We start from the raw sequence: 14,685 nt of genomic DNA on the forward strand, positions 1-14,685 counted from the left end.
ACAAGGTTGAGCTACCACCTGAGATGTCATTAGTACACCCGGTGTTTCATGTTTCTATGTTGAAGAAAGTAGTTGGAGATCCGACACTCATTGTTCCGGTGGAGACTATTGAGGTGAATGAAAAATTGACTTACGAAGAGATTCTGGTTTCTATTATTGATCGGCAAGTCTGAAAATTGAGAAATAAAGAAATTGCCTCCGTGAAAGTGTTGTGGCGAAACCAACAGGTTGAAGAGGCTACTTGGGAGGCCGAGAAAGAAATGAAGAAAAAGTATCCATATTTATTTGAATAACTATGTATTTATAAAGTTATGATCTAGGAAAATTATAAGACTTACTTTCTATGAATTTTGTATCAACTGTACAATTGGTGTTAAGGGTGTTCCTTTCTGGAAATATATTGCTTGTGAGGCCACAATTGGTGTTGTTTTGTTTTATGTTACGTTGTTGGATTACTTATATGTTGTTAGGATGTGTTTCTGGGGCTCTCTGACAGGTGGATAGGCCTAGTTACAAAGGAAGCTCTGGCGAAATTTTTTAAAATTTAGGGAATTAGTCAAATTTGGGGTTGCTGGTGTGTGGTATGAAAAACTGAGTTGCATAAGATGCTAATAACAGATTTTGACCCTCATTCGAGGACGAATGATCCTAAGTGGGGGATACTGTAAGGTCCCGTAAAATTTTTGCAAAAGAAATAATGTTTCGTGGTGCCGAATTAGTTTTATGTGTTGAGTATTATAGAAATTCTTCGCGGCGAGCTTGCTCGCCGCGGCTCGGACTTTTTGGGTTGAACAATGCACCGAAAAGTAAAGAAACATTTTTGGCGAAAAAGTGCATTTCTGCGATTCACTATGCGACCGCAGAATCACTCTGCGGACCGCAGAATGAGGCAGTTAATTAGGTCAGTTGGAAGCAATTATGCGGTCGACTATGCGACCGCATAACTGTTATGCGGTGCACTATGCGGCCGCAGAACAGGTATGCGGACCGCGTAGTGACCGCAGACTCAGGCAGATATTTGGTCATTTTAGACACCAATTATGTGACCGATATGCGATCGCAGAACCTGTTCCGGAGCTTCATTTTTGGGTTTTTAAAATTCGATCCTACTTCGTTAAATACACGTTTTGGGATATTTTTGAGATATAATATGACATTTTAGAATGAGAGAGAGTGCCCTAGAGTGAGAAGGTGTTCTTCAATAATTGTTCTTCAATTCTTGCTCAAGTTTTGGAAGATTAAGAAGGCAAGCTCACTAGGTCTTCATCTTAGAGGTAAGATTCTACACCCTAAACCCTAATTTCGAAATCATCTGAAAATGGGTAATTAGCAAGATAATTTTTGGGCATGAGAGTTGATTATTTTACATGCATGTGATATCAAGGGGTGTAGGAAGATTGTTGAACTAAGCATGGTAAAAATTGGTTTGTGGGATGATGGAATCCTCCATAAAAGGACCTTGAAACCTTGTGCGCACCTAGTGTTTGATAAAATGCTCAAATGAGCTAGAACCATGATCATCTTCCTAATTTTGATTCAATTTGTTATATTTCTAAAATAGATTGAAGTTGCTAAGAATTCTGGAACGTTTTAGAGTTTAAGCAAGCTCAATTGAGGTATGTTGGCTAAACTCTTCTCTTATAATTGAATCCCACGATATTTATGTAAATTATGTAAGTCCTGAATGATTCATTATGAAATTGGCTATTCCGAGTAAGATTGGGTTGAAAGATATATGTTCAACAAGCATCTCAAATGCTCTATTCATGTTAAGTTACCAATTGAGGATGTGTTAAAATATGGGTTGTGCATTAATAATGTTTCAACTTTAAGTCAAGTTCAAATGAAGGCTATTATGTCAAATTTTGTGAAATGTAGATGTGCATTAGACTCTAAATTGCTCACATGTGTACTACACACTTTGATTTGAATTGTGTTTGTTGTTGATGATGAGGATGATATTTGAAATTGATAAGGTGAGCATGAAATACTGAATATGGCCAACGTGCCAAGGATGATCTTATAATTATGGCCACTAGTGCTAATGAAATGAAAAGATGTGAAAGTATTATGAAATGCGATGATTGATATAAAAAGGTTGATGTCTCAAATAAGACAGCCTAGCCGATCGAGTCGTGATCGGACACCATGCCGCACTCATGGTGGTGATTGTGCTGGAAATTGTAATTAAAATTGTAATTGTGATCGATGTCCCTAATGGATAGCCTAGCCGATCGGGTCATGATCGGACTCCGTGTTAAAGACGGTGGTATTGATATTGAGAGTAATTGTGGTTGATGTCTCTAATGAGATAGCCTAGCCGATCGGGTCGTGATCGGACTCCGTACTGAGAATACAGTTGTACTGGTATTGTGCACAATGGTATGTCGATACTAAAAATCTCCCAATGTGAGATATGAAAATTAATTTGAACATTGTCTTGATCCTAAATTGAGGTTTGATGTTAATTAAGGCTTTCATTGATATTATGATAATCTTGTTTGTATTATTTGTTATTCTATTGAGAGGGTGTTTAGTTATACATACTGGTGTTATTTGACAGTACTAACGTCCCTTTTGTCAGGGGCGCTACATCTTTCAATGGATGCAGGTGGTTCCACAGCAGGAGATATTGATCAGTGATAGCAGTGCACCTTCTTCCCAGCTGACTTGGTGAACCCCACTTCATTCCAAGGTCATGAATCTTTTGTACTTTGTGTATTCTGTTTGAGGTATAGCCGGGGCTTTGTTGCCGGCATTATCATTGCACTCTTCTTTATCTATAGAGGCTCCGTAAACATAGTGTGGGTTGTGTATTGGTGCTGGGAAAGACAAACTATGCTATGTTGTGATTGTATTACTTGTCCATTTGAGACTGTCCATTTGAGACTTTAAAAATGGTGAAACTTATGGTAAGAAATTGGTAATTGCAGACATGACCACTTTATTGTTTAATTAAGGAAAACATATTCTCTTTATTCATGAATGAGTTTGGGTAGAAGGAATCTAATAGGCTTGCTCGGTCGGGTTCACTTAGTTGAGCGCCGATCGCGCTTCTCGATTTTGGGGCGTGACACCCTGAAATATCCTCAACTCATTGAATTCTTTCTAAGTGTTTAATTGCTCTACTTGCGTTCTTATTTTCTTGCCTGCTTATTAGATCGTAGTAATCTAGTTATAAAAATCACATTCTTCTTCACACTCACTTGAGCATTAAATTTATAAATAGCTTAGATTGGACAGTAGTTGATCATAAATCCTCGTAGGAACGATACTTTCTTATCACTTTATTACTTGTCGATCGTGTACGCTTGCGTGTGCGTTTGGACCCAACAAATCTGTCTTGAATAATCTGGGTGTACACATGGCATATATCCATCAGCAGCTGCATTGAACAATACTTGACCAAAATTCACTGGAGGATCTCCACCCAAAGAGAATAAGCTACAGGACCCAAAGATGCTTAAACCCAGGAGGCAGCAAAACAGCATCAATTGGGGTGATCTTTATTCTGATAAACATTCTGCCCCCTGTAGTACCACATAAGTTAAGGCTTTATGAAAAACTTAAAATCGCACTTTCAAGATATGCTTCTCATGTAAACACTCTGCCCAAAAAAAATGTACTGTAATTTGTGATTCTAATAAACTCCAACTATTTGTCAATAGTAGATTTAACTCAAAACCTTGCTTGTCAATAATCAATAATTCGCCGATCGCTCTCATTCCGAAGTTATCCAATAAAGTCCTGCTCCTAAGCTCTGCGATTGAAGAGAGATGTCAAATAGAGGGAATGGAGTTGATACGAATTTATTCAAAAGCATGCAAAGAATATTAACAATGAAGAGAGATAGATAGCAGTAACAAATGCTGAAACGGACGAGGAACAAGGTAACCATTCACTCACCTGCTCATGTAAGAGTTGTCGGTGGTGCTAACGATAATCTTGTCCCCTTCTAAGATATGTTTTGGTACCTAGAAAAGGGGTAAGATGTAAAGAAGGAAGTCAAGAACTTGCACAGCTACACTCCATGTGATAGATATTGCTCGATTACGTATTTCACATTTTCCATAATGAAGACTACATGATTTAGCAAACATCAAATCATTCAAGAGTCCGATGCAAAAAATAGGTAGTACTTGCAGCAAAAGTCAGAGAGAGATGTGAAAGAGACAGGATTGACACATCCATAATAAAGAAATGAACTTAAAATGTCTGTGTTTTCTCTTTCCTTCTTTCTTATGAGGTGGGACTTGGGAGGGAGCTTATGGCAACTATTGCCTTGGAATCCAAAGGTAAAGCAGTTCCCAAGCAACATACCAACATCAACCCCCAGCACTTGAAAGAAAAAAAAAAGAGGGGAAACCGCAGAATAATGCTACAATCTCAATCCATGATATAACTGTTGGAAAATTAATGCTACAATTTACCTGCACAGTGAGACCATTGTCCAACAAAACCTTCTTATACCTATCAATAGAAAAGATTACAAATTATTTTTATCAGAGAGATAATAAATAGTAGAAAATAGCAAAACCTTCTTTATCTGCAGAGATGTGACTGTAGTCAATCAGAAAGTACTGTTAATTCCAGGAATAATTTACCAGACAAACTGAAAAAGGTTCTTTCAATTACATGAGAAAACAGTCATAAGGATGAGAAGCTAACATACTGTGGAGTAGCTGACGCCCTCATGGGAATTTCGGATTCAGCAACAGTACATGTTACTCGTGTAGGAATTGATGCAGACATTGCTCTTCCATCATACATTTGCACACTGACTTTCATATCATCTGTGAATTATATAATTTTTCATCTTTTAGCACAATTACAAACATGTCACAACAAAGATGGTCGATCAAAAAGAAAAAGCAGACAAGAAAAACAAGAAATTTATAATGTTAAAGAAGAAAACGTGCTAACTTCATGGGAAATATGTAGATAGACAAGAAGGAAATAAAGGAACATAGTTATACCCCCTCCACCTATAGTTGTTAAGGCGGAGGAAAAAAGAGAAGGAAAAAAAAAGGAACATTTGCACATAGAACATCAATAGGAACTACTATGACAAGGCACAGACATACTACATTAAGACGGGAAAGTTAAATATTTGATGACTTATTTTTCACTGCTGGTATCACTCTTGATAAGGAATTGAGATGAATAGCATACTGTCAAAAGGACTATCTCAAGTAATATAGAGCCCAAGGACAAAGGCGAAATAGTCCTACTTCATTTCTCATTCATAAAAACCTATGTATAAAGTGGTTCCACCAGTTGCTTACCATTAATAAGCAAAAGTCAACAGACATGAAACTCCTCTGCATAAGTTGTGCAATCATTAAAAATTAAAGAGTAGGTCTTTTATCTACCTTCTGACCATGCCTAACATGATGTTGGAAATATTCCTCTACAATCAGTCAGTCCCTCTTTGAACATACTCATCAAAGAAGTAGAAATAGTATTATTTCTAGATGAGCACATAAGGGTGTGTGCCTAGTGGTTAATGAAGTAGAAGGAGAACTCACGTTCAAATCCCAGCAGAGGGCATTGTAACATGGAAGCTATTAAATAAATGTTACAATTCGACCAATACCATACTAAAAAGCTACCTCAAGTTCCACACATAGCATGGAAAAGTTGGTTATGCAATGTGGGCTGTGTTAAGACACATTGTTAGGCTAGAAGTTCAAAAGGAAGTGACAGAAGCGAACAGTATGGGAAGTAGTTCCCTTAGCATTTCTTAGGATCATATGAGCAAGAAAAATCTAAGAGCTTAGAGCATATGGGAAAGTCGAGGAGTCCTTTTTTTTTTGGTGATTAAATAAGTAGAGTTCATGCAATACAAAGGAAAGTAGAGGAGTCCTTTGTGTGAGTCCTTTGCACAAACTAGTGAAAACATTTGTGTTTTTTCTACAATGGGGACAGATGATTTTTTGCTTTTTATAAACAATAAGTAATAACAGAAATATAAGAATAAGACAATACAAAGACTAACACACTACCCTCCCCCAGACCCCACATGTGGAATTACACTGGGTTTTTAGTTGTTATAAAGAATCACTTTTTAAATATGAAGATTCTCCATTTTTGTACGCATCTTGTACGGGGAAGGTTTTCTCTTCTTTTGTCCGGATAAGTAAGACATTTTTTTCTCCAGTGGAATATGCAAGACATATTTTATTGAGCACAAAAACTCTGCATGAGTATTTACAACAGGTTATAGAAAACTCAACCCCTTTCACTATAGGAGACTGAGAAAGAACTGCCATTGCTGTGATGCCAAGGGGCAATGTATGAATAGGTGGTTTTTTATAATAACCGAAAAATCCCCAAGGGCTATCACAGTCTGAAACTTGGTGCATAAAGCCCACCCCTCAGCCATTCTCCAACTTAAATACCAGGGTTCTATATGCTGCAGGGTTCAAAAATATGAATAAGTGGTAGACATCCTCAGATTCATCAGCACACATGTGACAACTATTGTTATAGTACCATACCCCTCCTCTATTATAGGCTATGTCGGGAGAAAGCAGCTTCATAGGACGATCCAGCAAAACATACAACTTTATATGGGCTTTGCTTCTCCAAATCTTCTTCCAAGAACAATATGATGTTATATACTCAGTGGAAAATCAGAAACTTGTTGAAGGAGTTAACAGTAAAAACTCCACTTTTCTAATGCTTCCATTTAAGAGAATCTGGAGTATCCGATGAGAATTGTACAGTCTCCACATTATAGCAATTCTCCTGATTTTCTACCCTGCCTACCTATGAAGAACTTCAAGTCTAACGCGAAAGGATGCGGCGGTAAACCCAGCAGCTTTGTCTAGAACCCTCCAATCATTATAGCTCCTCCTAAAATTGACTATACCAACCCTGCTCTGTTTTGTATTGCACCACCTAAGCTCAGTACACAGAGCTATGCTATAGAGTACGGGAACGAGTTTTTGATTGGTGTACCAGGCATCACGCCAAACCCCAGTTTAGCTTGATCTGCTAATTCCTCGCACAAACATCTAATGTGTTTCCATAGACCCCCACATAGTACAGGTTTATAAGGGACATGCACCCTTCATTCTTTGAGCGCAACATCTCTCTCCTTCAGCACTGCTGTCCATAGTACTCCATCAGACAAACCAAATCTCAATAACCATTTGCACAGGAGGCTTTTCTTCTGCCCTTTTAGATCCTTCCACTCTCATTCCTCCTCAATCAATAAATTTACTTTATAGAAACAAGCTTCCAAAAAACCAAATGACACATGATATTTGTCCAAGCTTGACAATTACCTACTTGAAATTCAATGATTCCATTCCACAATCCATGTGATGTTTTTATGTACAAATCCCATCAATCTGGATGAGTTCTCTCTATTATATTTTTTTGAAGTGGAAAATAGCACAATGGAAAAGAAAATTTTAGAAAGGAAAGGGAAAAGAAAAAAAATATAAAACTTTTAACAGGGAAACATGCACCAGCACTTTGTTAGAACAAGTTATGCATTCTATGTAGGTGACTTGTGCGCATCCCATATTAGAAATTTCAAAAGCTAATTCCCATCTTCCTAAGCAAAGATATGGTTTCCCAGACAGTATTACCATAATTTGAAAAACATCCATGAGTTATATCTTATACTAAATAATACATGAATTTGTTCGACATTTCGTACTCAGCTTTAATTGTTAAAAATAAGGATCTTGCAAAGTTTTAGAAAGACACAAAAGTAATTGCACAACATAAATATAAAAGCATATGAATATAAGGTACAATAAAATAGATATATCTAATCTTAAGCAGATGACACTACGTAAGAGTACCTTGAAGGTAGACATGAGATTCACCAAACAAGTGTTTTGGTACATCTAGTTGCTCATAGGTCTCAGGCCTGCATAGGATTGAAAAAGATGAAGAATGGACTGGGATACAGTTTTACTGATAGACATGTAACTGATCAGGTCTATGTATAAAAATCACTCAAAATCAGGAAGTGCAGACTTAAACTCACTCCATTAGCACAATGTTTCCGGTTTCATCATCTGTATAAAGGTACGTGAAACTCTTTTCTGCAACAAATACTCCTGCACATGCAAGACCAATAACGTCAAAATGCATTTGAAATTCGCATAGTATAGATAATGGAGTCAAGCGAAACAGGCTGCTCATCTACAGCAAAGACTTGGATGTAGTTAATATAACTAATCAACGAATTAGAAAAGTTGCCTCATGCAATTCAAGATATCGTCCTACATGAATGAGGTAATTTACAAGATTGGTCCCAGTCTTTAAGTGAGTTAACTTCTTGGTAAGCAAGGATAAAATACGTTAGTATGTACCACATGGATCCTATTATCCATACATTCCGAATCAATATGTATGTGCTATTACAATGTACCATATTGAATCATTTGATAAAATGATTTTACCTCAAAAGGAATCAAAGGTATGAAATGATGTAATCGTGTTAACATCATTTATAATCCGCTAAATACAACTTGTCAAACATTATTGTCAAATCAATTTACGGCAAAAGCACTAAACTTCTAGGTGCCTAACTCTCGGGGAAGGTAAGTGTGTAACCCTCTAATTATATAGCCAAAAAAACATTGCAAGCTTAGGATTCAACCTTAAAAGATCAAATTGTTTCCTTCATTAAGCCTAAGCTCACACAACAAAATGCAAAAGCCTTAAATTAAATGGCACGAACCCCTTATTAAGAAAGATACATAATATATCACGAGACAAGTTACACAACAAATATGATGAATGAGTTTTTGCAACTAGAGATGTGAAAATTCATACTTTCAACAGGTTCATCTGTACGAAATCTTTCATTCGACTTGCTTCCACTATCAACATCACGGAGCTCCACCTAAAATGTTTTCGCAAAGAACAAAAGTAAGTAAATAATAAGATGTTGATTACTGATTAATTGATTTTGTTGAAAGAAACGAGACATAAAAGATAAAACATTATAACAACAGCTAATCTCATCAATGATTAGCAAATGTTAGGAAGTTGAGAAAAATAGGTAAGCAACTTAGATGAAGTTTCAGACTGACAAAGAACAAGGAATAAAATCCCAACTGAATCGTAATTCTATCAATCCAAAGTTGTATCAAGATTTTGATGACTTCAACAATCAGAACTAATATATCCTTATCAAACAAGAGCATTAATATCTCACATTCGTGATTGTCTATAAAATAGAGGAACAAAGCCACTAAGCTTCTAGCTATTGACAACCAATACTAAAATTAATGCCTATGCTTATTCTATGGGTTCTTTTTTTCATCGAATAAGAGATAACACTAAAACTTCTGTCATTATTCTCAAGCAAGATAGGCAAATTTACTCCTGAAGACCATTAATGCTGAACAGTGGAAGCTTATCGCTGAAAAGAAGTCAATAAGCTTTCACATCAAATAGAGCTGGATTAGATGACTCATTCTCCAAAAAAATAAAAGGAGTTGGATTAGATGATTAGCTACTTTGGATTTGCAGATAGTATGCTGCTGAATGCTGACTAGGGTTTTTACAACATTAAGTACATAAAGATTCGACATGCTATTGGTCCACAATCTTTAGTTTACATTTTCTGGACTAGTGGTGTTTTGTCTAAAACGATACATAAATATATATGAGAAACCAGAATCATAAGTTTCTGCCACGATGAAACTGCAAAAAATTAGAGAAAGCACCACAGAGTCAACATTAATCCAACACGTTTTATGACCAGAAGTAGGGCAAAATCATGAGAATCACAATAGGCATCACTTTAGCAAAAAAAAGATTGGAAACTCCGGATACAAGGAAGAGTATACTAGTTCTGTATTCAAAGTCGGAAATCAACAAAATGGACGTAATTCCTGCATCATTGCCTTCTACTCCAAATATATATTTTTGTTTTCTCCTAGACTTACAATCCATAATTTATCTGACATAAGTCTTACATAATAATTTCTTTTCTACGGTACAAGCGAAGCAACTATTGGCTTGAGATAAGAACTCAAAAGTGCATGTGACATGAACCTATAAATATCAGAGAAAGTAGGCACAAGCCTTCAAACAGCATAACCAATAGAACATGGTTAAAACTGAGTTGCCATCGGACAGCACAAAATTGGACGACTCTGTGAATAAAAAATGACCGACAAGAAAATCTTCCATATAAACTGGCTTAAAGCCACCTTCAAATGCTAGGTGCTTAGCAGGAAAACTAGAAACAACAAATGAACCTAGGCGCTAACCTAGATTCATCAGCTGTAGAGTTTGGTTCTAGCCCGGACAAAAATTGCCTAATATCCATGTTAAATTTGGTTAGAGCTTTATCATCAGCTTTAGATTGATTACTGCAATTAATGTTATCCAAATGGATGGATCAAATGGAAGCGAAAGCAACCAAGTTTCATTCATGAAAGATAAATATGATGGAAGGTATTCACAGTGGGAAGAAGCTAAAACAATAAAGAGTGTCAAATGCTCATTGATGCTATTTGCTTAACATTCTTTACTTATCAAGTATGTGATTATATAGAGCACATAATCACATAAGATCAATGATCTGAAGGTGTAATTTCAAGTTCTTGCATTTCACAAAATGGAAGAAGAAATCAAACTGTGAAATTAGAGAAAGAATCTCAAAAATAAGAAGAGCAAATTGCATGCATGAGACTCAATATCAAACCTGTATAATAGCTCCTCCTCTTCCTTGGGTTGTATGTTGTGCCTTTACCACCTAAACAATGTTCAATTTCATGAAGATAATTCGCCTTCACAAGAAAGCAAAAATTGCATAAAACTAAGGAGAGAGATAAGACAGCTATTAGCATAAACTAACCTCATAAATCCTTCCTGAGGAAATCGATAGCCAAAAGAACACCACATCATTATTAGTCTATGTGTATATAGACATATACAGAACCATAGTACAGAAATGTTGGCAAGCTAACCTTTTTTCTCAATCACATTTCCTGGCTTCAACTACACCAAAATAAAATGAAGGTGAGCACTTGAAAAATAAGAAACAGCAACAACAACAACAACCCAGTAAAATCCCACTAATGGGGTCTGGGGAGGGTAGTGTGTACGCAGACCTTACCCCTACCCCGAAGGAATAGAGAGGTTGTTTCCGAAAGAACCTCGGCTTAAGAAAACAAAAAGACAAAAGGACAAAAGGAGACAATATTAGTATCACCACAGCAATCATAGGAGAAATAGAAACACCATGAAATCCAGAAGAAAGATGCAAAGCAAAGGGAGACAATATTAGTATAACCACAGCAATCATAAGAAAAATAGGAACACCATGAAATCCATAAGAAAAATGCAAAGCAAAAGTGATAGCTAGTAAATAGGACTTGCACTGAAAAGCGAAATAGTAAGACACAACATTGCCACTAGCTATCTTAGACAAAAATCCTACATGGCTAGTCCCACAATGGTACGAAGTAAGGCACGACTCAACTACCTCCTAACCTACAACCCTAATACTCGACTTCCACATCTTCCTATCAAAGTGTCATGTCCTCGAAAATCTGGAGCCTCGCCATATCCTGCCTGATCACCTCTCCCCAATACTTCTTAGGTCGCCCTCTACCTCTTCTCGTGCCCTCCACAACCAGCCGCTCACACCTCCGTATCGGAGCATCTGGACTTCTCCTCTGAACATGTCCGAACCATCTAAGCCTCGCTTCCCGCATCTTGTCATCAATGGGAGTCACGTGCACCTTCTCCCGAATATCATCATTCCTAATCTTATCTATCCTAGTGTGCCCGCACATCCACCGCAACATCCTCATTTCTGCTACTTTCATCTTCTTGATATGTGAGTTCTTAACGGGCCAATACTCAGCCCCATACATCATGGTCGGTCTAACCACCGCTTTATAGAACTTACCTTTGAGTATCGGTGGCACTCTCTTGTCACACAGGACTCCAGATGCTAACCTTCACTTTATCCATCCTACCCCAATACGGTGTGTGACATCCTCGTCGATCTCCCCTCCCCTGAATAACCGAACCAAGGTACTTGAAGCTGCCTCTACTCGGGATGACCTGCGAATCAAGCCTCGCATGACATCCACGCCCTCTTCCCTTGGCTCAGCGCTGAACTTACACTCCAGTATTCCGTCTTCGTCCTACTCAGCTTGAAACCCTTAGACTCAACAGCATGTTTCCAAACCTCCAGCCTCTCGTTAACACCGGCTCGCGACTCATCAATCAGAACTATGTCATCGGCGAATAGCATGCACCATGGCATCTCCCCTTGAATATGGTGTGTTAACGCGTACATCACCAGGGCGAATAAGAACGGACTGAGCGCAGAACCTTGGTGTAACCCCATTACAACCGGAAAATGCTCAGAGTCGCCTCCTACTGTCCTAACCCGAGTCTTAGCCCCATCATACATGTCCTTAATCGCCATAATGTAGGGAACCGACACACCTTTTGCCTCCAAGCATCTCCAGAGAACTTCTCTAGGAACCTTGTCATACGCTTTCTCTAGGTCAATAAACACTATGTGCAGATCCTTCTTCCTCTCTCTGTACAGTTCCACCAACCTCCTAACAAGGTGTATAGCTTCTGTAGTCGAACGACCCAGCATGAACCCAAACTGGTTGTCGGATACAGACACAATCATCCTCACCCTCGCTTCAACCACCCTCTCCCACACTTTCATGGTATGACTCAGTAATTTGATGCCCCTATAATTGTTACAACTCTGGATATCACCTTTGTTCTTATACAATGGAACCACCGTACTCCACCTCCACTCATCTGGCATCCTCTTCGCCTTGAAAATAACATTAAACAACCTAGTCAACCACTTCAAACCTGCTCACCCCACCTACTTCCAAAATTCCACCGGAATCTCGTCTGGCCCGGTCGCTCTGCCCCTACTCATCTTACGCATAGCTCCCACGACCTCCTCAACCTCGATACGCCTGCAGTACTCAAAGTCACGGTGACTCTCGGAATGCTCCAATTCGCCTAGCACAATATCCCGATCCCCTTCTTCATTCAGAAGTTTATGAAAGTAAGTCTGTCATCTCTCCTCTTAATCTGGGCATCTTCCATCAATACTTTACCATCTTCGTCCTTGAGGCATCTCACTTGGTCCAAATCCCGAGCCTTCCTCTCTCTCAACTTGGCCAACCGGAATAACTTCTTCTCCCCGCCTTTTTTCCCAGTTCCTCGTACATACGACCATAAGCTGCAGTCTTAGCCTCAGTGACCGCCAGCTTAGCCTTCTTTCTAGCTGCCTTATACCTCTCCATGCACGCTCGCCTCTCCTTCTCACCTATGCTCCCCACTAACTTCAGGTACGTCGCCTTCTTCGCTTCCACTTTACCTTGGACCACTTCATTCCACCACCAGTCTCCTTTATGCCCACCAGAGACGTCCGTCGATACCCCTAACACCTCTCTCGCAGCCTCCCTAATACAGTCTGTTGTCGCTGACCACATAGCGCTCGCGTCACCACTGCTCCTCCAAGATCCCATAGCCGATAACCACCCCTCCAACAAGGGCTTTATCCTTAGTTACAGCAATTACAAATAAAAATGAGAAACAGCAATTACAGATAAACTTCTACGCTAGCCCACGCGTATATTAGCTTCAATTCAAAATTAAATGAAGCCTAAGTACACAATAAATTTCAATAAATTAATCAACATGCATGTCAATCACAATCTAATTGAGATCGGCCATGTGAATTCCTATTTATTTCACTCTTGTTTGGCCTACACAGTAAAGTTATTGATAGGAGGGAGAAAATGTCCTAATTTAACCCCATACTATACTAAATTGCTCAATTTTGTCATTCCTTATACTTTTGGTTCATTTATACATTTGTTGTTAGCAATCATCACGTATTTTCCTTGTCATTAACGGAGGTACAGCATGAAATGAGTGAACTCCACCAAGTTCTTTCGCAAGAAACAACTTTTGACTATAGTTTAAAATTACCCTCTGGTTGAAGCTCCATTAGGTATCAAGGGCAACAGTGCGACTTTTTCCTAAGGACAAGTAATATCAGACCAAAATTTACAAGAGCAAAATACTCATATCAGTCATATGAGAAGGAGCAAAATTAAATGAGTGATGACACTATGAACAATCATTACCGTTAAAATACCAATTGCTAAAACGTTCATAGAAAAATGATTACAGAGGATAACTTACATCAGCGCCGCGATATTTGGCACCACGGAGTTGAGTGGCGGACCACGGCGAAGCAAAGAGAGAATCTCGAGATTCGGTGTACGAGGGAAGTGACTGTTTGGAATGAATACAAGTGGAAAGTGCTCTAGAAATCTTTGTGGAAGCGGATGAAGCTGAAGAAGAAGAAACAGCAGCTGAGTAGAGAGCTCGCCATAGTCTGTTCCTAAGAACTCGCATCTTTTTCTTCACAGAGATGGCGGTTTTGGGAAATGGGAATTTGAAGGCTATACTTATTGATAGATTAATTAAAGAAATTATAATGTGATGCACACCCTCTTATAATACTAAAAATAAATTTTTATTTTTATTTATCATTTTACGTTTATTAAAGGTAGATTTTTTCTTTTTTTGCCCTTAATGCATTAACAAACCGTTCTTGAATAAATAATGGTGAATTGTAGTTTTCCAATGCTCAATATTGAAACTCACATTAGTTAAACACAAAAGTCCACTAAAATC

At 38.2% G+C, this 14,685-nt stretch overlaps 1 protein-coding gene across 2 annotated transcripts; it reads right to left on the reverse strand.

Moving 5' to 3' along the window:
* Positions 1 to 3,485: 3,485 nt before the first annotated feature.
* On the reverse strand, positions 3,486 to 14,463 carry LOC104103277 (uncharacterized). 2 transcript variants are annotated; one of them, XM_009611170.4, is made up of 12 exons: positions 14,188 to 14,463; positions 11,102 to 11,146; positions 10,953 to 10,983; positions 10,841 to 10,854; positions 10,688 to 10,738; positions 8,803 to 8,872; positions 8,009 to 8,081; positions 7,821 to 7,888; positions 4,673 to 4,793; positions 4,431 to 4,470; positions 3,907 to 3,974; positions 3,486 to 3,760 (listed from the first exon to the last, which is right to left on the reverse strand). In XM_009611170.4, the coding sequence occupies exons 1-12, from the start codon at positions 14,401 to 14,403 to the stop codon at positions 3,754 to 3,756; spliced, it is 804 nt and encodes a 267-aa protein (XP_009609465.1). In that variant the 5' UTR covers positions 14,404 to 14,463; the 3' UTR covers positions 3,486 to 3,753. The 2 variants fall into 2 exon arrangements, with proteins under 2 accessions (XP_009609465.1, XP_033513863.1); XM_033657972.2 differs by lacking the exon at positions 11,102 to 11,146 and having other exon boundaries at positions 14,188 to 14,456.
* Positions 14,464 to 14,685: the final 222 nt, after the last annotated feature.

Source organism: Nicotiana tomentosiformis, chromosome 1 (genome assembly GCF_000390325.3).
Source record: "Nicotiana tomentosiformis chromosome 1, ASM39032v3, whole genome shotgun sequence".
Classification (NCBI taxonomy): domain Eukaryota; kingdom Viridiplantae; phylum Streptophyta; class Magnoliopsida; order Solanales; family Solanaceae; genus Nicotiana; species Nicotiana tomentosiformis.